The sequence below is a fragment of the Elephantulus edwardii genome, unplaced genomic scaffold (genome assembly GCF_000299155.1).
Source record: "Elephantulus edwardii isolate Elephantulus edwardi_28Jun2011 unplaced genomic scaffold, EleEdw1.0 scaffold00060, whole genome shotgun sequence".
Classification (NCBI taxonomy): Eukaryota; Metazoa; Chordata; class Mammalia; order Macroscelidea; family Macroscelididae; genus Elephantulus; species Elephantulus edwardii.
In genome coordinates this window covers 12,072,438-12,093,986 of record NW_006399810.1, presented here as the reverse complement: position 1 = coordinate 12,093,986, position 21,549 = coordinate 12,072,438, and the positions used below count along the sequence as shown (strand labels likewise).

At 37.0% G+C, this 21,549-nt stretch overlaps 1 protein-coding gene across 1 annotated transcript in view; it reads left to right on the top strand.

The window, feature by feature from the left end:
• LOC102856993 (receptor-type tyrosine-protein phosphatase N2-like) overlaps window positions 1–21,549 on the top strand; it is a 1,387,447-nt gene that overhangs the window by 190,512 nt on the left and 1,175,386 nt on the right. The window contains exon 4 of the mRNA XM_006887690.1: window positions 3,958–4,075. Coding sequence (XP_006887752.1) covers window positions 3,958–4,075 — 118 coding nt within the window. The remainder of the gene's footprint in view (window positions 1–3,957; window positions 4,076–21,549) is intronic.

Sequence of the window (21,549 nt, the reverse complement as noted above, 5' to 3'; positions counted from 1 at the left end):
TCTTCCTCCAATCCTGATGGCACATTCTTTTTCATGTAATCCAAGTTGTCTAATTATTTGCTCTACATACAGATCTTATTCTATTAGTCAGGGGTGGAATTTCAGCTGACACTAAGTGAATGGAGTATTTTTTTTATTGGTCAGTAGTTAGGAAAGATTCTGCACTTGTTCCTGGCTGTCTCTCAGATGTGATTAGGATAGGACAGGTTTCTGATCTGTTGTTCGTAGGTTCAATGTGAATATACATGATGACACCTAACAGCAACAACATTACAGTTACATGATGGCGAAACTACACTCCCCATTTAGATTTTATTGCCATGGTTGTAAATGGGGAAATGCATTTTTCTGTGACGTTTGTCTGGTGTGGAATGGTTCTTGACTAAAGTTTTGCTTCATTGCTAGGTTGCCCCATTCTTAGCCCTTTTTGCTGCAGAGTGTAGCCTTTTGTTGGTGCCTTTTATTTTCTACATCCATTGAATTTACGAGCTGCTATGCTAGCGTCATTGGCTTCAAGTCAGAGATATATGAGGACAATATGAAAATACAAGAAACTCACATCAAGTCATTTATTGATGCCCAACATTCCTAGAATTCCTGCCTTTTCATCTTTCAGAACCTTTTTGTGTTTTTAAAAAAACTCTCAGATGCAAATGCCATCGAGTAAGGACTGAGTTTTAACTGAGCATCTGTTGAATTTCTGAGGCAGCAAATCACATGGCGAGGGTAGGGGGCACTTATCCTCATGGTGGGGGTAGGGGACACTTGTCCACATGGTGGGGGTAGGGGGCACTTGTCCACATGGCGGGGGTAGGGGCATTTGTCCACCTTGCTCCTGTGGAGCTGCTCCTGTGCTCTTACCACTAGAGAGCTCCAGCCTTTGGGTCAGCCTCACAACTCCCCAGCCACGCTGTCACAAGCCCTTATGCTTGCTCTCTGTATACTGTCCAGGTTTTACAAAAAGTTCGTACACTCTCTCCCCATGGAAGATAATTTTCTCTGCCCAGGGCTTTATTTCCTCTAAGATAGATCTTGGAGAGAAGTCCAGAGAGGATTTTAAACACTCCATGAATATGCTTTTCTTTACTTTCATATCCACAGGGACAGTTTCAGCCTCCTCCCAGAAAATCTTAGAAATCGAAGCTGAGGACAGGGACACAGTGTCCTCTCAAGATTTCCTACAGGCATCTAACCCATGCTATCTAGCCAGTGACTGTTCTAGAATCTTGCCTAAAAAGTCTCCAATTGACATAGTTCAGACTTTTGTGCTTGTTTAAGATTTTTAAAAATGTATACTTACTTAGAAAAAAACCAAACCAAAACAAAACCAAAAACAGCTTCTCACCCCTGCCAGGAGGATTTACTTCTACTATTGATTTACTCTGTTTCCTAACAAATATGAATGTAAAGGCCATATTTTTAGGGATTAAATCATTAAAATAAATTTCTTTTCAAAATTCATATTGCTAGATAGTATAGTGGGAAAACATGAAATTAGGGACCTCTCCAAATTATTGAGGAGTAATGATATCGATTTGAGGACTAAAACACATCTAATTCAGGGCATGGTCTTTCCAATCACTTCTGTGCATCTTAGAGCTGGACAATGAATACAGAAAAAGAATTGTTGCCTTTGAGCTGTGGTGTTAGAGAAGAGCACTGAACATCACACGGATGGCCAGGCTATGTCTTGGAGATGGTGAAGCCAGAGTGCTCTTTGGAGGCAAGAAAAATGAGACTTTGTATCACTTATTTTGGGTGTGTTGCTAGGAAAGAGATATGATGCTTTAGAAGGGTGTAGGGTTGGCAAAGAAAGGAAGACGCTCAATCAGATGGATTGACATGGTAACTCCTGCAATGGGCTCTAGTGTGTCAGGAAGTCTGAAGATGGCACAAGATAGGACAGGGTTCAAACTTGCTGTCCTTAAGCATCGCCATGAGTCATACTCAACTCAACAGTATCTAACAACAATAGTATTACACTAACATTGAACAAGTGCTTTTGATCAGGCTTACTCTCTCCCAAGTGGTGTTGTTTTGTACTTTTGAGTGGGATCTGACTTATAGCCTCAGTAGATTTTCAGAGGCAGTTAATCACCCTGGAGGAGATTGTCCATTGTCTTCTACCAAACAGTTGATGCATTCAAACTGTCTGCCTTGGAGATTGCAGTCCAGCTTCTTCAAAATAATCTACTAATAACTATACCAGCATACGTTTCCATATAGAGTTATTTTTTCTTTGTTGCTTTTGGTAAATGGCATAGATTTTCTTATCATTAAGAACCTTTAATCCTAAAATAATGAAAATCATGACTCTGGTGCCATGACCATCTATCTACCTGTAGCAACCCAGTCTCTAAAAGTTAACTTCAAAACATCTTTGAACAAATTGCAATGGACAGTCATCCCAGTTGATGGATTTTCCCCATGATTCTTCATTTTGAGAGATACTATTAAGTCTTCTTTGATTCAGAAACGTGCAAATCATTTAAATATTGCCACTTGTAATTTTTTTAAATCTTAAATTTACATTTAAAACATGCATTAACAAAGATGGATTAAAAGATGCATTTGTAAAAGCAGCTAATGTCTACTCAGGCTTTCTTTTAATACCCACCAGAATATGTGATTCTCAGCAAATTCTGGACTTCTGTATCACACAAGTAAGCACACACATACACACAAATAAGCACACAACCACCCTGATTTGAAGGCTTTGGTAATGTGTTTTTGTACAGGGCATAAAAATATATCTCTGTAATTACATGATATTTAGTGATTAGATAATTATGGATAATTGCATGGGGTAGTTCTAAGAGCTAAAGTGTTACCATAAGATCTAAAATGTACAAATTGCATAATAATTATTCTTGGGAGTTATTTGGTAATTCTGAGCATAATTATCATGTGATCTGCAGTGCATGTAATTAATGCATAATCACATGGATTTTGCCTTCGTAACTACTTCACCCTTCTTACAAAGCTCTTTGTCATAACATTTGAGTATAAATAAAATGTAATTGGTTCCCAGATACAGTACATTAAACCCCATGATAATTGCTCTCACAGTAACAATACCCCTTATTCCATTCGAAATCCTTGACTCTTAAGTAAGAAGGGTTTAGGATGAACAAATTGCCCATGCTATGGCAAGCAGGTGGGTAGTGGGTGAGTCAAAGATAAACATATACACACTGTGAATGAGAACTATCCTTGCTGTGAAATAACTATATGTAGAAGGTTTTCATTTTTCACAGTGACCAAAAATATCTCTTATAAGTTAAATATGTATTTTATATATGTCTCCATGGTGTTCTGTCTCAGCATCCATCAAACCTTTTATCTATTTTAATTTTTAGTATAGCAACCACCAAGAGTATTTCTAATCTTAAAGCTTCAGAAAGTTAGAAGTTCTGGACATTGTAGTAGGAAGGCCTTGGCATGGCTAATGGCACTGCCAGCTTCTACTGTCTATTGGTTAATTTTTCACACTATTGCTACTACAATCTTGGTAACTGTGTTATCGATATTACCAATTTGGACAAGATTCAGTGGGCCTTCCAGTCCAAGACAAGCTAGGAAGAAAGTATGTTCTATGTCTCCAAATTATCTCTAAGGATAACAACAGAATATTGTCCTGTGTAGTGCTGGAGTCTGGATAGGCCCTAATGACTCACTGCCACTGGGTCAAAACCAATTCCTAGCTGAGCTTCCATTGGACTTCGCATGGTTTAACGTAACAATTCCTTGGGGACTGAAAACCAATAATGACCAAGCATCTCAATAATTACAAATGTTGCAGGACCAATCCTGAGTCAGAATTCTATGGTAACTAATAACAGTCACCAGCTTGAGTGAAAAAGTATTTCCAAAATGGTAGCACTGAAGAGGCTAAAGTGAGAATATTTATTAAACTTCCAAAATTGGTAACACAGTCTTTGCCACTTTCGCCTGCAGGTTTGACATGGCAGGATGATTATACTCAGCATGTGATGGCCCAGGAACTCGCAAACCTCCCCAAAACTTCCCTGCGACATCCTGAAACTTCCTCAAGAGAGGGTTCCAACCCTGCCAGGTAAATATGTACCCTGTTGTTGTTTTTATTGTCCAGACACTACCAATATCTCTTATAACTATTTTTTTAATGTAGCAAAGCAACCACTCTAGTCTTTCTAGCCTAGAGATTTCAAAAGATTTTACTCTGTGAGAAGACTTTAACCCATTGCTGTTGTTGGATGCTGCTGAATATATTCTAACTCATAATCACCTTGTAGAACACAATCAAATATCCCCACAGGTCTTCATGGACTGTAATCTGTGTGGAAGCTGATCACCATGGCTTATTCTCACAAAACTACTGACTGGATTTGTAGTTAAGGGCCACTTGAGTTATACCAGCAATGTTCCTTCCAGCCCCTTAGAGAAAGATACATTGATGTGTCCCACAATTGAAGGTTCTTACTTTCTCTTTTAATTGAGTTACTTGCCTAGGAACCTCTTCTTCCATTCCACCATGAGACTCTTGGAATCTGTATATTTAAGGCCTTGGGTGAAAGCAGAGCTTGAGATTTCTCAGTAAGAGTTCATATTTACTTTAGTACAAAACCCAGAATTAAATCCTGGAAGGCTTTGTCATCTCTTTGCAAGAGCAGCTCTAAATGACTATTGTCATTTCTATTTTTACAAGTGAATAATTTGAGAAGTTACAATAGTAATCCAAAGGAAAACTATCCTAAGAAAACTAGAATAATCATTTAATTCCAAAGCTAGTCTACTATTTTTCATGCTTATAAAACAACAAAAGGACATACCTTAAAAACTGAGTTTGGAATGTACATTTTCCCTAGTAAAATATTTTGGAATTAAAACTTTTTGTTAGAAATAGTCTCAATAACACAAAATTTAGAAGGCTGCATTTATGCCTATGTTCATTTTATAGATGACATACCTGGGTCATTAAAAACTCATGACATTAATTTCATAGGCCTTTTGGTTTTATTTTTAAAGTTGTTTGTTGGTTTTCATGTAATCATTCATATCTATTTTGTTCTATAACATTAATTCCAAGTAATCATTGGTATTTATTACCATATCCCATCCCTTCCTCACTGTACCTTGCCTTTCCCTTAAACCTGTCATTCCAGTGACTGACCAATCTCTGTGCCAATTCCTTCACTCACCCCCATGTTAATATATGTGAAGAACTTAAAACAGTCTTTGACATAGAGGCTAAGTAAATGTGAGCCATATTAGCCATCACTTGCACGACTGGGTGTTTCTGAAGGATACTAACTGTATTCTTTGTATTTCTTTTGTGTAGCATGTCTCCTTTTATTGTAATTTGCTTGTGAGTAAATTTTGACTCATGACAATTCTATGTATGCAAAATAGAATTAATTACTTCCTGAGGTTCTCAAGGCTGTGATTTCTAAGAACTCATCTCCAGACTTCTCTTTCAAGACACCTCTGGATTGACTTGAGCTTACTTTCTGGGGAAGAAGGAGAAATGGGTCAGGATCATAATAATCTGTAAGATTATGTGAAACTTTTCTGCAAACACCACCACCAACAACAAAATATTACCAACTGCTGCTTTCTTGCATTTCCATATTCACACTCTTAATATTGCTCTTTAAAGTATACTTGGACATTTAAAATCTGTCTGATTCAAATTAGTCTTAAGGTATCAAGACCAGTAACTTTATCATGCTGGGTAGGAAATATGTTTTCAGTGTATGGATGACAGTGAACCCTTTGCCAATGAAAAGGAGACCCTTACCATTCTGTAGGCTGAATGTCAGGTCTCTTCCTTCTAGTGTGTGGAGATATTACATGAAACTAATCATTCTTTTTGAAAGTGAAGAAGGCTTGAAGCCCTTGCTGCAGAAGGCCAAAGATTACAGCCTTGAATATTATTTTCATCTCAATATCAAGAAAACAAAAAAATCTTCATCACTGGGCCAATAAGCAACATCATGATTGATGGAGAAAAGATTGAAATTGTCAGTAATTTCATCTTACTTGGATCCACAATCAACACACTTGATACCAGTAAGCGATCAGGAAACATTGCATTTGAAAAGTCTATTCTTTCAGAAGTTTCCAAATTATTGAAGAGCAATGATGCAATTTTGAAACTAAGATGCACCTGATTCTCTTTTCATAACTTGATATAAATCTGAAAGCTGGACAATGAATGAGGATTATAGAAGAAGGATTGATGCCTTTGAATTGTGATTTTGGAGAATAGTATCCTATGGATTACTAAAAAAGAAAATAGTTATGTGTTGGAGAATATGCAACCAGAATGCTCTCTGGAGATAGTGAAGCTCTCTCTCACATACTTTGGGTATGTTGTTAGTAGAGGCTATTCCCTGGAGAGAGACATCATGCTTGGAAAGATGGAGGATCAGCAAATGAGAAGAAAACCCTCATTGAGATGGATTGACACTATTATTGTAGCAATGGGCTCAAGTGCATCAGAAATGATGAGGATAGCATGTGATAGGAAAGTATTGTGATCTGTTATTCATGGGGTCTCTGAGTCATACTCAACCCAATGGCACCTAACAACAACAGTAATAATCCTTGCTCTAAAAACAGAGACTTACGTGAAAGAACTTTACTGGATGTTTTCCAGGTTTATTTCCACCTTTCCCTACACACACTGTCTACCAAGAGGCTGGTCATTAAGAACAGTATAATCAGAATCCCTTGTCCTCTGGTTTTTGGTTTAATTGGCCAGTGACATGCTGCTCTAGCTCAGATGGCAGGAAGACACTGAAGTTGGGTGTTTATTCTCCCAGGGAGCTCTGGTAACCTAGTCTGTAGGGAGTTGCACTGCTCTCCCAAAGGCCATACCTTTCTGGCAGTTCAAATCTACCACTTCCTCACTGTTATTCTCAAGATATTTTTTCCATCTTTTGTGGGATCTTTTAACCTTGCTATTGCTTTTCTGAATATTTTCTTTAAGCTACTTTGATGGACCGCTAGGAGAAGAAATCAGTCTGCTTGAAGAGGATGAAACCAAGTTTCTCTTTGTAGGCAGTGGTTTTGAAGATGTCTCACATATTTTGGGCACCCTTCCAGGAGAGACCAGTCCTTGGAGAAGGATGTCATGCTTTGAAGGGTGGAGAGATAGTGCAGGAGAGGCAGACCCAGGGTGAAATGGATTGACACAGTAACTGGAGCAAAGAGGAAAGGTGTGTCAGAGTTAGTAAGACTGGTTCAGGATAAGGCAGGGTTCAGAGGTATAGAACATAGGGTCATTGAGAGTTGTGACTGACTCGATGGCAAATAGTAATAATAATAATAACATCAACAACAATTTGGTGATGCATGATTAAGATGCCATTTATTTGCCGTTGAACTTAGCCTGACTCAGAGAGTTAAAAATCTTATGGTCTGTCTCTCTTCACTGTTGTTCCAGCAACAGAGGTTTAAGGCTGCATTATCTTTGTCCTATAAATGAAATAATTTTTCTTGTCTAAAATTCCTAGAAAGTTTTCTTTGGAATTGAATTATTGGCTTCTTGATATATTTTAAAAGTTATTTTTATTTGTAGGTAAACCCTAATACATGATCTTAGAAGATTTTTGGTAACATTTTCTCACAGTTTACATTGTATGAATTTGAGACATTACCAGAAAGGTACTCTTTTCACAGATCTCTTCCTAGCATTTTTTACCTTGGTGGTTTAGTGGTAAGGGATTGTGCTGCCAACCCAAATGCATATGGTTCAAATCCATCAGTTGTTGCATGGAAAAAAGATGGGCAGTCTCCTCCTGTGTGATATACTGCCTCTGAAAATGTGCTGGAGGGTCAGCTGTGAGTTGGTTCTCCCACTCAAAAGTACACAACACATATGCAGGACAGAAAACTGCCCTGTAGCATTTCCAAAGCTAAATGGTTATGGAAACAGAGTGCCTCATCTTCCAGGGACTTACTGGTGATGTAAACCACTGACCATTTGGCTAACAGCCTATTTTGAAACTAGTGCCAGAAGAGTTCCCTTTATTATATGGAGGCTCATATTATATCTTTATTATTGATCATGATATTGCCCTGTTATAACAGCTATCATACTGTCACTAATGATTGTTTTCTTGGATTCTCTTCTTTCTGAAATGGTTGTTACTCTCTCTATTGCTTTGTGTTTCCTCTGTCTAATTAATCTTTGGCCTTACTTTTGATATTCTTTCTCTCTTATAAATGTTGCTTTTATAAGCAATACATATGATATTTAAAAAATTTATTTTTGGAATCTTGTCAGGGAATTCACATCATTGAGGTTCTTTATTTTGTTTCCCCTATAGATTGTCATTTGTTTGCTTTTTGCTTTCTTTAGGATTTATTTAAAAATTATTTTAAATTAAATCAAAGTCTTTGCTATCACTTCTACTTTTTTAGGATATTTCTTTTCTTTTAAAATGTTTTTTTAGTTTCACTATTAAAGAGAAGAAATAATATTTTCTGACTATGATTTCTTTTTCTATAATTATATTTTATTAATTTTCATAAACATTTACAGAGATTTTGGGCTTCCACTCATTCATTGTTGCACTATTCTCTCTACACTTCTCCCAGTTTGTTCTTGTCCAAATGCCACAGTGCTTGTCAAAGCCAGTTCTGATTAATTAATCTTCTTTGTCAGTGTATCCTTTGCCATTCCCTATCACTCCTCCCTGAGAGAGACTTCACCCTGAGTCATAAGGAAAAGGGGATGGCGTATTCTCTTAGCTACTTCCTGCTGAAAAGGGACGCTGTGGGTTTCAGGGTGAAGATCTTCTCTCACTACTCTAAAGGGCCCCTTTGGCAGTAGGAAACACATAGGCTATTATGGAGATTGATTTTGGGATTTAGATGCACTCTTATTGATTGTGCTTGGCTGTACATGTTCATATCCTTGAAGATGTATCATGGGGGTGTTGCAACCTAGAAGACACAAATTTGACTAACAAGTTATAAGTACATGAGTCAAAAATTATGGAAAAGTAAAAGAAAAGATTCTTTCATTGTTTTACAAACCCTCCCCCAGGTCCCCTCCACCATGTAGCCCTCGCTCTAGTCTCCTGGGATGACAGAAATACCCAGTTATATCTCTCTTTTAAATGGTTCTCTCCCTCCTCTGTTTCAGTGCAGTATACATTATTGAACCCATCTTACTCAGTCTCTCCCCAACCCCAAGGACAGTCCCATTCTACAACAGTGGCATCATGTAATATTTGTCCTTTTGTGACTGGGATATTTTTTGTCTTCATTTCTTCCCTTAACTCCTTCTCAGCTCTTACTTCTAGTACTGCTTGATGCTGTGACTTCTACACTTAGTATTTACTTTGTACAATTGTTTATGTTTGTTGTGGTGGTGGTTGTGTACCATAGAGTTGGAACTGACCCATAGTTGACCCTCCGGTGCATTTTCAGAAGCAGTTAATTGCATGGACAACATTGCCCATCATTTTCCCACTGTTTATGTTTAGCCAATGTTTAATAAATGAAGGAAGAAAAGAAAGAATGAGTACAGTGCTTTTTGTGAATTATTTCATGGCTAACTAAGAATCAACAGCCTGAACGCAAATTATACCAGCTTGCCTGCAGAGAGTGCAGAGAATTTGAAAACTTGCTGCAGAAAAGCAAAGAGAGCAGCCTTCAATATAGATTACATCTCAACATCAGAAAACAAAAATCCTTACCACTGAATCACTAGGCTACACTGTGATAGATGGAGAAAAGATAAAAGTTGCCAATGAGTTCATCTTGCTTGGATCCACAATTAACACCCATGTTTCCAGCAATCAAGAAATAAAATAATGTGTTGCCTTGAAAAAAAATCTGCTATCTAGGACCTCTCCGAAGTGCTACAAAGCAACAATACCAGGTTACAGTCTAAAGTGCACCTCATCCAAGCCATGGTTATTTTCAGTGTTTCCTGTGTATTTGAAAGTCAGGCAATGAATAACGGTGACAGAAGAAGAAATGATGTCTTTCAGTTGAGATGTTGAAGAAGAGTACTGAATATCTAACATTTTGCCAAAAGAGTGGGTGCCTTACAGGCAAGGAAGGTGAAACTTGGTCCCACATAATTTGGACATGTTATCAGGACAGGCCAATCCTTGTAAAAAGACATGACGGTGGAAGAGATGGAGAGTCAGAGGCAGAGAGGAGAACTTGCCATTAGATGGATGGACACAGGGACTGTGTGATGGGCATGTGGGAGACTGAGGATGGTGCAGGACAGGGCAAGGTTCAGACCTGTTGATCATGGGGTGAATGTGACTGGTAGTCGACTCGATGGCATCTAACAATGGCAATGAGGACAAGCTTACCTGATTTTCTTCACCACACAGAGCAGATTTAGAGCATTCTGTACTTAATCTCCTGTTAGTGTTCACACAGTCACCATCCACTTTCATTGGCTCAGTTCTGACTCCTAGTGCTCAAAGCAACAGCTGTCCAGTTTTGAACAAGACAGTTCATCTTCAGAGATTAAATAACTTGCTTCAAAGAAACTATCCATTTGGGAAGCAGAGATGACTTTAGAATTTAGTCTTCCACATGCACAGTCCTATATTGGCATTTCAACCATTACCTTTTGTCGGACTGTGCAGTTACTGACCCTGAACTCACCTTGTCTTTTATTTCCTTTTCTTTCCATATAAAAAAGCCATTGACTTTGATTAAGAAAAACAAAGAGGGAAACAAAACAAAAATAGACTTAGCCTAGATAATCAACAAAGCAGCCGTTGTGGGTACTCCACAAAGGAACAGTGCTAACTAGAAACGTTAGGAGATTTGAGAACATGACCTCATTCTTTAATGTCCAGTGAGAAGAACTGATGGTCATCAATACCAGCAGTATAGGATGAATATCGGGTGAAGCTGTTAGTAACTCTAGAGTTGCCTCCTACTAAAGACAGGCTCAATACAAAGCACTTTCACAATCTTGGATTTTTTCATATGATATGCTCAAATCCATTCTGGGGTGCTGTATTTGAAAAAGAATGGTTTTGAATTTTTCATTTTCTTCAGCTACTTTTCAGAAGCAAATAATCAGCTTTTTGTCTTTTTAAAATTAACTTTATTAGAATTTGAGTGAAAATGCACAAAGGAAATTTGTTTTCCACTGAACAATTCATTTACTTCTTGTTTTGTGACTTTGTTTGCAATTCCCACATTATGATAGCTCTCATTCTACTCTTTCCTGTTCTTTTCATGTCTATTCGTCCATCTTTCTAGTCTGTCTTGGTCTGAGAGCTCTGCTTAACTCTGGCCACCATGAATGGCCCTGTTGGTAAGTTGAAATACTAGTGGCATAGCTTCCACAAAAGTAGTCACACTCAAGTCACCAAAGTATTATAAACGAATGGAAGGGCAGTGAAACAAGTACCAACAATGTTAAAGAAATAAACAACTAGGAGCATTGAGAGAAAGTATTCAGAAAGGTTCTTCTCTAAAGGTAAAATGGACCTGGAATGGTGAGAAGGAAAGGTTTATATGCAGCTATAAACATTCTTGGAGTGTTGGTAAGGTGGGAGGGGGGAGAGAGGGAAGCAGGGATTAGTGGATGGATCTGTAGAGTGAAGGGAAAGGAAAGATATAGTGAAGGTTTGATGAAACACTGTAATAACTGTCATTGATCAATTATGAATTATGTTATAAAACAAAATGTACATAAATGATTGTAAATCCATACAAAACTAATATGTAGTTAAAAATCTAAAGCCAATAGATTGTCTATTTAGCGAAGCAATGAGAACTAGGGTCACAGACTAAGAAGACTGTGTTCAGAATTTTTATTTTCTTTTTGTCCTGAATTGGTTGCAACTTACTATTTTCCATTATTTGGAGCCTGAAGGTCATTTCATGCAAGAGGGAAAAAAGGAATCTTGTAGTACAAAGTGTAAAATGTTTTTAATATATTTTAACTAGAAAATTTTTACCTACAAAGTTTTGACCCACTGAAAGTGGGGATTACAGGGCAAAAGTCAATTTACAAGTTAATTGCTACAATAATGCAGGAGGTAGCCTTGTACCCTTTCATCACTGTAACATATTACTGCCACTGTAACATATTACTGTGTCACAAATAAATCTGTAAGCAGGAACAGAGTCAGGGTGGGGGTGGGGATGGGAAGATGAATAAGACAATTTAGAGGCACATTTATGAGGTAGTTCTATGTGCATTGATTAGCAATTAGTGAGAAAAATAGACAAAGTACCAGAAAAGTAAATTGACTAGTTAAATTACACTCTGACAATATAGAACATGAAATTCTATCAGTTTAAAAGCCAGGCAAGCTTTATTTTGAGATGCAAGCAACTGTGAGATACTTGATAATTTATTTCTCTATTACGCTGGAGCCTACGCCATTTCAAAAAAGTATTCTATGTGGCGCTTCAATGAAGTTGGGCTATAGGGAGGTGTACGGTTAACCCAAAGTCTGTGCCTCCATGGAGTTTTTAATCCACTGATCACTCTTCCAGAGAGATGGAAAGTCTCTTCCTGTGTGTTTTTCAGCCTCAGAAATCCAATGGAGGGTCAGAATTAATTTGGTAACAGTGAATAGTTTTTGCCTTTTTAGAGTACATGTAAGCAAATATAATTTAAAAAGTAGTATAAGTAAGAGCATAGTATTATTAATTGCAATAACAAACATACAAATTTTCTTCAAATCCAGCTTTATATGGATAAACATTGCCCACCTGTATAAGCAACAACATGAGAAACAGATAAAAGCTTGCAGTTGTCAGGAACGTAATGTTATTTGAATACACCATCAACACCTATGGAAACAGTGATTAAGAAATCAAAAGATGTATTGCACTAGGCATATCTGCTGCAAAGGACTTCTTTAAAGTGTGAAGGAGCAAGGATGCCACTTTGAAGACTGAATTGCTCCTGACCCAAGCCAGGGTATTTCCTCATATGCATGTGAAAGTTGGAGAGCCAAATAAGAATAAAATGTGATGTTGGAAAAGGATATTGACTATACCCTGAACTACCAAAAGGACAAACAAATACATCTTAGAAGTGCAGCTAGAATACACTTTAAAGTGAAAGCAGTGATGACTTTGGGAATGATAGCAGGAGGGGCTGGTTCCAGGAGAGGGACATTATATTTATTAATGTGTAAGGTCAGCTAAAAGACGAAGGCCCTTGATAAGGTGGATTGAGACGGTGACAGTGAACTTGAGGATGCCAGAGAGCGTGAAGGTGCAAGACAGGGCAAGTTTCAGATCTATTCCTGAAAGGCTTGCTATGAGTCATAGTCATCTTGGTACCTAACACCAAAAAAAGTTAAACATTATCCAAAAGGACAATACAATGAGACATAATTTATGACACTTTGGGATTCAAAAAGAGATCGTCTATTAAGTGCATGTTAATTGTAAAATAAATTATCTTGTGGTGGTGGTGGTTGGTAGGTACCATCAAGTCAAGTACAACTCATATCAACCCTGTGAACATCAGCTCAGAACCGTACTTTGTGCATCTCTGTCCTGCTCAGCCACTGTGACAGTCACCGTGCCAGTCCATTTTGTTGAGGGTTTTTCTTTCTTTTTTTGACCATCTACCTTTCCCAGCATGGTATCTCTTTTCCAGGACTTGTTCCTCCTGAAATTATTCTCAATGCAAGTGACAAGAAGTTTCACCATTCTTGACAATCAATCTTTAAGACAGATTTGTTTATTCTTTGACAGTCCATGGTGTAGTCACTATTCTTCCCCATACCACAGTTCATAGGCACCAATTTTCTGTCATCCAACTTTCAGATGCATAGGAAGCAGTTAAAAACACCATGGTTGGGCTCAACCTCACCTTAGTCTTTGTACTGGCATTGTTACTCTTTAGCACTTTGGTGAAGTTTTTGATAGTGGATTTCCTCAGTGCAACACATCTTTTGGTTTCCTGACTGCCACTATGAGTATCAACTGTGGATCTAAATAAGATGAAAACTGTTGACAACTTCAATCTTTTCTCCATCTATTGTGATATTACCTATTTGTCTCATGGTAAGAATTTTTATCTTTTTTTAAAAAATTATCAGTATGAACACAATTATTAATATGTTATGTTTCATTCATGTACATTGTTCTATGCAGTCATTTATATACAGTGTGTTTTATGGATTTTTCTTTACTTTTTTCGATTTTATTTTAATAATTTTAATGAACATTTACAGAGATTTTGGATTTCCATTCATTCATTGTTGCCCTTTTCTTCCCCTATTGGAGTCTGTTGCATTTAATTTTCTATAGCAATTACAAGTCATCTTCACTTTCTGCAAGCAAAGTTGTTGATGATTCTTCCTCCAATCCTGATGCCACATTCTTCTTAATATAGTCCAGCATAAAGTTTGAATAGGTACGGATAAAGGATACAACCTTGACACACACCTTCCCTGATTTTAAACCATGCATTGTTCAATTGTTCTGTTCAGACAACAGTTTTTTGGTCTAGGTCTAGGTTTCATGTGAAGACAATTACGTGTTCTGGAGTTTCTATTTTTCTCAATGTTAGCCATAAATTCTTATGAGCCACATAATCTAATGCTTTTTTAATAATTAATAAAACACAAATAGACATTTTTCTGGTACTTACTGCCCCCAGTCAAGATCCACTTGACATCAGCAGTGATGTTGGCTTGAAATCCAGCTTGAATTTCTAGATGTTTTCTGCCAATGTACTGTTCTAACAATTTTTTAAAATAATCTTCAGCAAGATTTTACTTGCATGTGATCCTAATGATATTGTTTGATAATTTCCACATTCTGTTGGATCACCTTTTAAAGAATAAGAACAGATATTGATCTCTTCACGTCATTTGGTCAGGTGGCTGTCTTCCATATTTTTGGCTAGAGGTTGGTTACTTCTATTTCCTGAAAAACCTCAATTTTATTCCATTAATTCTTGGGGCATTATTTTTTTTTTTTTGCCGATGCCTTTAGTGCAGCTTGAATTTCTTCCTTTAGTACTGGTGGTTCTTCCAACAGTACTAAATGCTACTTCCTAAAATGATTAGTATTGACCAATTCTTTTTTATGAAGTGACTCTGTGTATTCTTTCCATCCTCTTGTGATGCTTTCTAGATCATTCAATATTTTACCCATAGAATCCTTCAGTATTCCAACTTGAAGCTTGAATTTGTTTTTCAGCTTGAGAAATACAGCTCCTCCCTTTTGATTTTATAACTCCAGTTCTTTGCACATTTCATTATAAGACTTTCCTTTGTCTTTTTGAGCTGCCTTTTGAAATAATCTCTTCGTATCTTTTTACTTTTCCATCTCTTCCCTTTGTTTTGTCTTCTTGATATCTCTCCAATTTTGTGAGTCTCCTGACATCCATTTTATTATTTTCTTTCTTCCCTGTCTTTGTAATAATCTTTTGCTTTCTTCATGCATGATATCCTTGATGTCATCCTAGTCTGGTCTTCAGTCATTAGTGTTCAATGCCTCAAATCTTTCAAGATGGTGTTAAAATCATTTGGGATACACTCAAGGTCGTATATTCATACTTGTTTTACTCTTCTTCTACTTGAATTAGAATTGGCATATGAATAGTTTATGGTCTGTTTCACAGTCAGCCCCTGTCTTGCTTTTGACTGCTGGCATTGAGCTTCAACATCTTTTTTCACAGATACAGTCAATATGATTCCTGTGTATTCTATTAGATGGTATTCATACATACATAGTCATCATTTATGTTTTCCTAAGTATTTGCAATGAATAAACTATTCATTGTACAAAGTTCCATCATTTGATTTCCAGCCACATTTCTACCACCACAGCTGTATTTTCCAACTACCAATCCTTCTTCTTTGTTTCTAACTTTTACAATTCAGACGCTGTTATACTAATGCATCTTAACCACATATTCTATCAGTTTTAGATTGCAAATTCTCTATTTCTTCAGCTATGGATTTCATGATTGTTATGTATGTTTGAATAATGGTTATATTAACAGGACTTCTTTGTATGTGTATGGATAGTAGTCTATTGCTTACAAACTTGTACTTCAGGATAGATAGGCCAAAATGAACTTTTTGATGGTGAATTCCATACCATTCCCTGAATTTTTCATATATAATATGGTAGAACATGAATTGTCTGATTCAAAATGGTCAATACAAGTCTATCTCAGTTCACTAATGCTTAGGATGTCAATATTTATGCATTCTATTTAATTTTGTACAATTTCCAATTTTATTATATTAGTACTCTGTATATTCTGTGTTCCAATAATTACTGTACATTTTCACTTGTTTTTCCTTATTTCATGTCTTGTCATATTAATAAATGGAGGTCCTTGGGTGAAAGCTTTATACTCCACTTTGAGGAGGCAGATCTTCTTCAAGTGCATTTTAAATGTCTTAATCTGAGGATCTCAACTTCTAGCACGATATCCAACAATGTTCCTCCAGCATCCATACAGTGTGCTAGGGCCTGTTATTTCAGAAGTGGATGGCCAGTCCTCCTTTTAAGTCTGTCTTAATCTGGAAGCCCCACGGAAACCTATCCTCTGTAAGTGGCCCTGCTGGTATTTGAAAAATGAAGTGCCACAGTTTCCAGCACTATATCATCAAAATGCAAGCCACTGCAGTATGGCTGACTGACAGATGAGTGATAGATCTTGTGGAGTATACTATGTATATAATTAGCTACATGACTATATCACACACATATGGCAGCACACAAAATAAATAGTAATCTATGTTGAGATGACACATACTCAAACAATCTGAAATCAGCATGAGATCACTGCTAAATTCCTTGTTACAAAGAGAATTCAAAACATTCTAATTTATAAAGCACTCTTCTTATTTCTCATCAAGGACATAATATCTTTATCAGTATATGGCCAGAAGGATATTACTCTAAAACTAAAGAAATTAAGTGGCAGGCAGGCAATTGATATTATCCAGGCTTACTAAAGTGTTCAATGCCTGGCCCCATCAATGGCTGTTTGCTCACTCTGATGCTGACAAATGAAGGTGAGCTTGGTGTAGTGCTGATGAATTCAGGGCTAGGTAGACAGATTTTGTCCACTTATAAGGAACATTCATAATCACTATGTTTGTTAAGGGTTAATCAGACCTCAGTTTATTAACTATAAAATAGGAATGATAATACTTCTTAAGATATTTGGAGCTTGTTGACCAATAACGTCCAAGCTAGTAATCAGATTCTGAACTTATTCTCATGCCCAGGATGTTGAAGAAATGACCACAATGGTATACAAAGAACTGTATCTTACTTGGGTTCCTTGAAAAAGACTGCAGTTCTGAATGGGACCTTCTAAGAATCAAATCCCTATGCACATCTAAAAACTTCTCCAACAGAGTAAAAAGGGAAGCTACAGTTTGGGAAAGAAATATTTGGTAATGACATGTCACATAAGAGACTTATATGTAGAATTATAAAATACTTAAGCACCACAACAAGATAAAGGTAAATAACCCAATTGAAAAAATGGGCACAGGATATGAACAGACACTTCACCAAAGAAGACATTCGTATGGCAAACAAACACATGAAGAAATGTTCAAAATCCCTATATCTAAGAGAGATGCAAATCAAGTATCATCATATCAGATAAAATGCATATCAGATATCATCTCACCCCAGTAAGAATAGCAACATTTAACAGAGCAGTGAATATCAAATGCTGGTGAGGTTGCAGAGAAGCTGGAACCCTTATGCACTGTTGGTAGGAATGTAAAACAGTGCAACCACTATGGAGGGCTGTATGGCATTTTCTCAAAAAGTTGCAAATAGAAAAACCATTTGACCCAGCAATTCCATTACTGAGAATATACCCTAAAGAAACCATAACTGCCACCCAGGCAGATATATGCACACCCATGTTTATTGTGGCTTTGTTCACAATAGCAAAGAGTTGGAAACAATCCAAGTGCCCATCAGCAAAACGAATGGATAGAGAAACTGTGGTATATTCACACAATGGAATACTACGCTGCATTGAAAAACAAGGAACTCATGCAATATTATTCAAAATGTGTAACCCTGGAGGACATTATGCTGAGTGAAATATATCAGTCACAAAGGACAAATATTGCATAGAGCCACTGTTGTTGAATGGGACTGACATCAGGGTTGGGGTGAGACTGAGAAAGATTGGATAAATTATGTATACTGCATTGAAACAGATGAGGGAGAGAACTGTTTAAAAGCGAAATATGATTGGGTATTATGGTCATGACAAGAGTCCAGAAAGAAGGCTTTATAGTGGAGTGTACTTGAGAGTGGGGGCATTGTATACCAATGAAAGAATTTTTCTTCTACTTTTCAAAGAGAAGAGCAAATTGGGTGGGGGGAGGGGCGGGCAGGGAGAAAAATGGAACAATGAATGAATGGAAATCCAAAGTCTCTGTAAACCTTCATTAAAATTAATTAAAAAAAAAAGAAAATGGCAGTGAAGTATCCAATAACAGAGGCAGGGAATGAGCATGGCCTAGCTATACCAGACTGGACTTTGTGCTTCCAAGTATACTATTAATTTTGAAAACAAAAAAAAAAACAAAAAAACCCACCAAAGAAAATTATGGGACATTGGAAAAATGATGCAAAATAATTGAAAGAGACCATATTTATCCTGGAATACTCATCTATGAAGAGGCACCATCAAAATCTTTAGTAGCCATATTTCTTCCCTGAGGAGTTCTGAAGAAAACAGTTGTTCATCGAAGCAAGAGCACTTGGAGTTTGGACAAGTTGCTTGATGCACCCTGCTCCAAGGATGGTGTGTTTACTTAAGTGAGGTAGATTTCTTCTTTGTAGAGCAATTTTGTGTGTGGACTCAACTTTGAAGTGACAACACTCTCATGTATCTGAAGAGTGGGTTGAGGTGACATATCACAGCATGTGCTATTGATTCTTTCTGAATATACTCACTTCTCCTTACCTCTATCATCTTGGAAGCATAACAAAGAAACAGCCAGCCCCGAGATCCAGATCTGGGAATTCAGAGACTGAAGATGTTCGGTCAGCACTGGTGAATACTTAAGCACATTCTCAGGACTTGGTGTTGTTTCCAGCTCCTTAAAGACTTAAAGTGCTTGGTTGCTAACTGAAATATGAGTGATCTGAGCCCATGATTTGCTTCATGGAAGAAAGATGTTGCAGCCTACTTTTGTACAGGTTTAAAGCCCTAGAAACCCGTGACACAATTCTACACTGACCTGAAGGGTTACTGTGAATCAAAAGTGGCATAATAACAATGGTTTGGCTTTTTTATCCCTGAGCTTAGAAAACTAAAGAGACTTTCATCAATGCATATTGGAATAGCTTCTTTCATAAACTGTCATAAAATTTTTATTGCATTTGGCACACTTTCAATAAGTGAAAAAATAAAATAATTTGTTAAGAAATTAAGGCTCTTGTGGCATTACTTTAAAAGTTAGCTTTTCTAGCTATTGTTCTTTCTGAGACCTCTCTGGTCTCCAGCTACCTTAATTTCATATATATGGTCTTGTAAATCATCAACAACTGTGAGACTAAGATAAAAGAGCCAGAGCAAGCGTGAGACCGTGCTTCCCACACTGGGTAGAAGACTGGAGCGAGACCAGAGCAAGACCCTGGTGATGAGTTCCTGGTGATAGTGACAGAGAGACTATGGCATTGCTGTGGAGAAACTGTGGCAAGGTGTAACCAGAGGAGCCCTGAGAGAAAGGCCTCAGTTAAAAGTTTTACTGTTCTTGACAGATGATTGAAGGAGAAGCTGACTTACAACTGCTCAGAGGCAAATCTTACTGGATAACTGAGGAAACCACAGGCTCCTTGAATTTGGCTGAACTGAAACCAGGATTTTTACAAATTAAGGAACTGTGTTTTCCTAGACTTGCATTGTGAGATAGTCTTTGCCTTTCCCACTCCACAACCTATTTCCTTAATAAACCATACTCAAAACTATGAGTAAAGTCTGTGAGTCAACAATGAATGTCAAACCCAGTGATTGGTGGAAATCAGTGCAGAAGCATGGAGGGAGGTGTGTCTGACCTAGCAGCTAATTGTTTGCTACTATGGATATTATTGATTGGGAAAGTTCCCTTTTTTGAAGCAGGCAGAAGTCAGACTCAGCCACCCTTACACTGAATCCACTTATATAACAGCTTTCCACATGTGAAATCAGCTGAGAAAGAAAAAATAATGAAGAAAATAGCAATAAGAGTCTTCTATGTCCTTCACTTACTCTGTTTCTCTGTAGCATATATAGTATCACATAAATTGTAGGCTAGTGTATTCTTATTCAACATAATAGTAATGCTGTCAGTTAATTAAAATTTAAAAGAAAATCCCACCTTTAAAATCCACTTACATAAAGATCAAGTGAGTTTAGTAGATTAAAAGAATGCATTGCTATGGAAATGTCAGGTGGTATAATTACTTATTATTCAAGGATCAGCTACATTAATTGAGCATCCACTATATAAAGAGCATAATTTGAAGTGATACATAGTTGACATAGTAAATATAAATCAGGTTCTTTCCACATGAATAGTATTTGTAGATGTCAAAGACATTCTGCTTTCAGAAGAAGTTTCCCTGGCATCATTATATTTAGACGTATTTTTAAAATACATTTTCTTTTTAAAAGAAGTTATTTTTCTTTCAGCTATGCCCCAAATTTGCAATGCTCCAATTATACTCCCATTATGTCACATTGACCAAATTTTATGCTAACTTCATTTTTAGATCTGCTCTGAAGAAAATTCTGTCAGTAAAAAGATAATAACAGGAATAATAGTAACAGCAAGGATAGTTAATGTTTACTCTGACCACTAATAAATGCCAAAGATAAGGGAATTGAATATTCTTAACAGCTTCTGTAGTTTCATATTGACCAACCGTACAATATTTCATTACTGATAATTATTAGTGATTGGAATGTGAAAGTTTGAAACAAAAAATAATTAGTAGTGTATTATGTAGCCTAGAAGTAAGAAGGACAAGTGGTTTAAATCCACCATGTGCTCCACAGGAGAAGTCTGGGCAATCTCCTCCTGTGTAATTAACTGCTTCTGAAAACCCACTAGAACTCAGCTAAGGGTTGGTCCTGACTCAATGGTAAACAACAACAATGCATGGCCTTATTGTCGGAAATAATGCCTAGAAGAATGTCTAGATATCACATGATTGAATTTTGCAAACACAAATGACCTAGTTCTCAGAAATATCTATGGTCATCAGCATAAATTATGACTAATATATATGGACATATCCAGATGGAATATACAGTAATCAAATAGACCGTATCAATAGAAAAAGATGATGGAGAAGTTCAATATCATCAGACAGAACAAGTCCAGAGGCTAACTATGAAAAAATCATCAGTTGCTCATATTGTTGTTATTGATTGCCACCGAGTCAAGCACAATTCTTAGTGTCCCTATGAACAAAAGACCTGAAGCCTTTCGATAACTATTGTTTCTCAACGTTCATGGAGTTTCCAAAGACATGTTGTTTAGGAAGTGGATGTCACTCCTGCTTTCAAACCTGTCTTAAACTGGGAGCTCCACCAAACACTGTCTA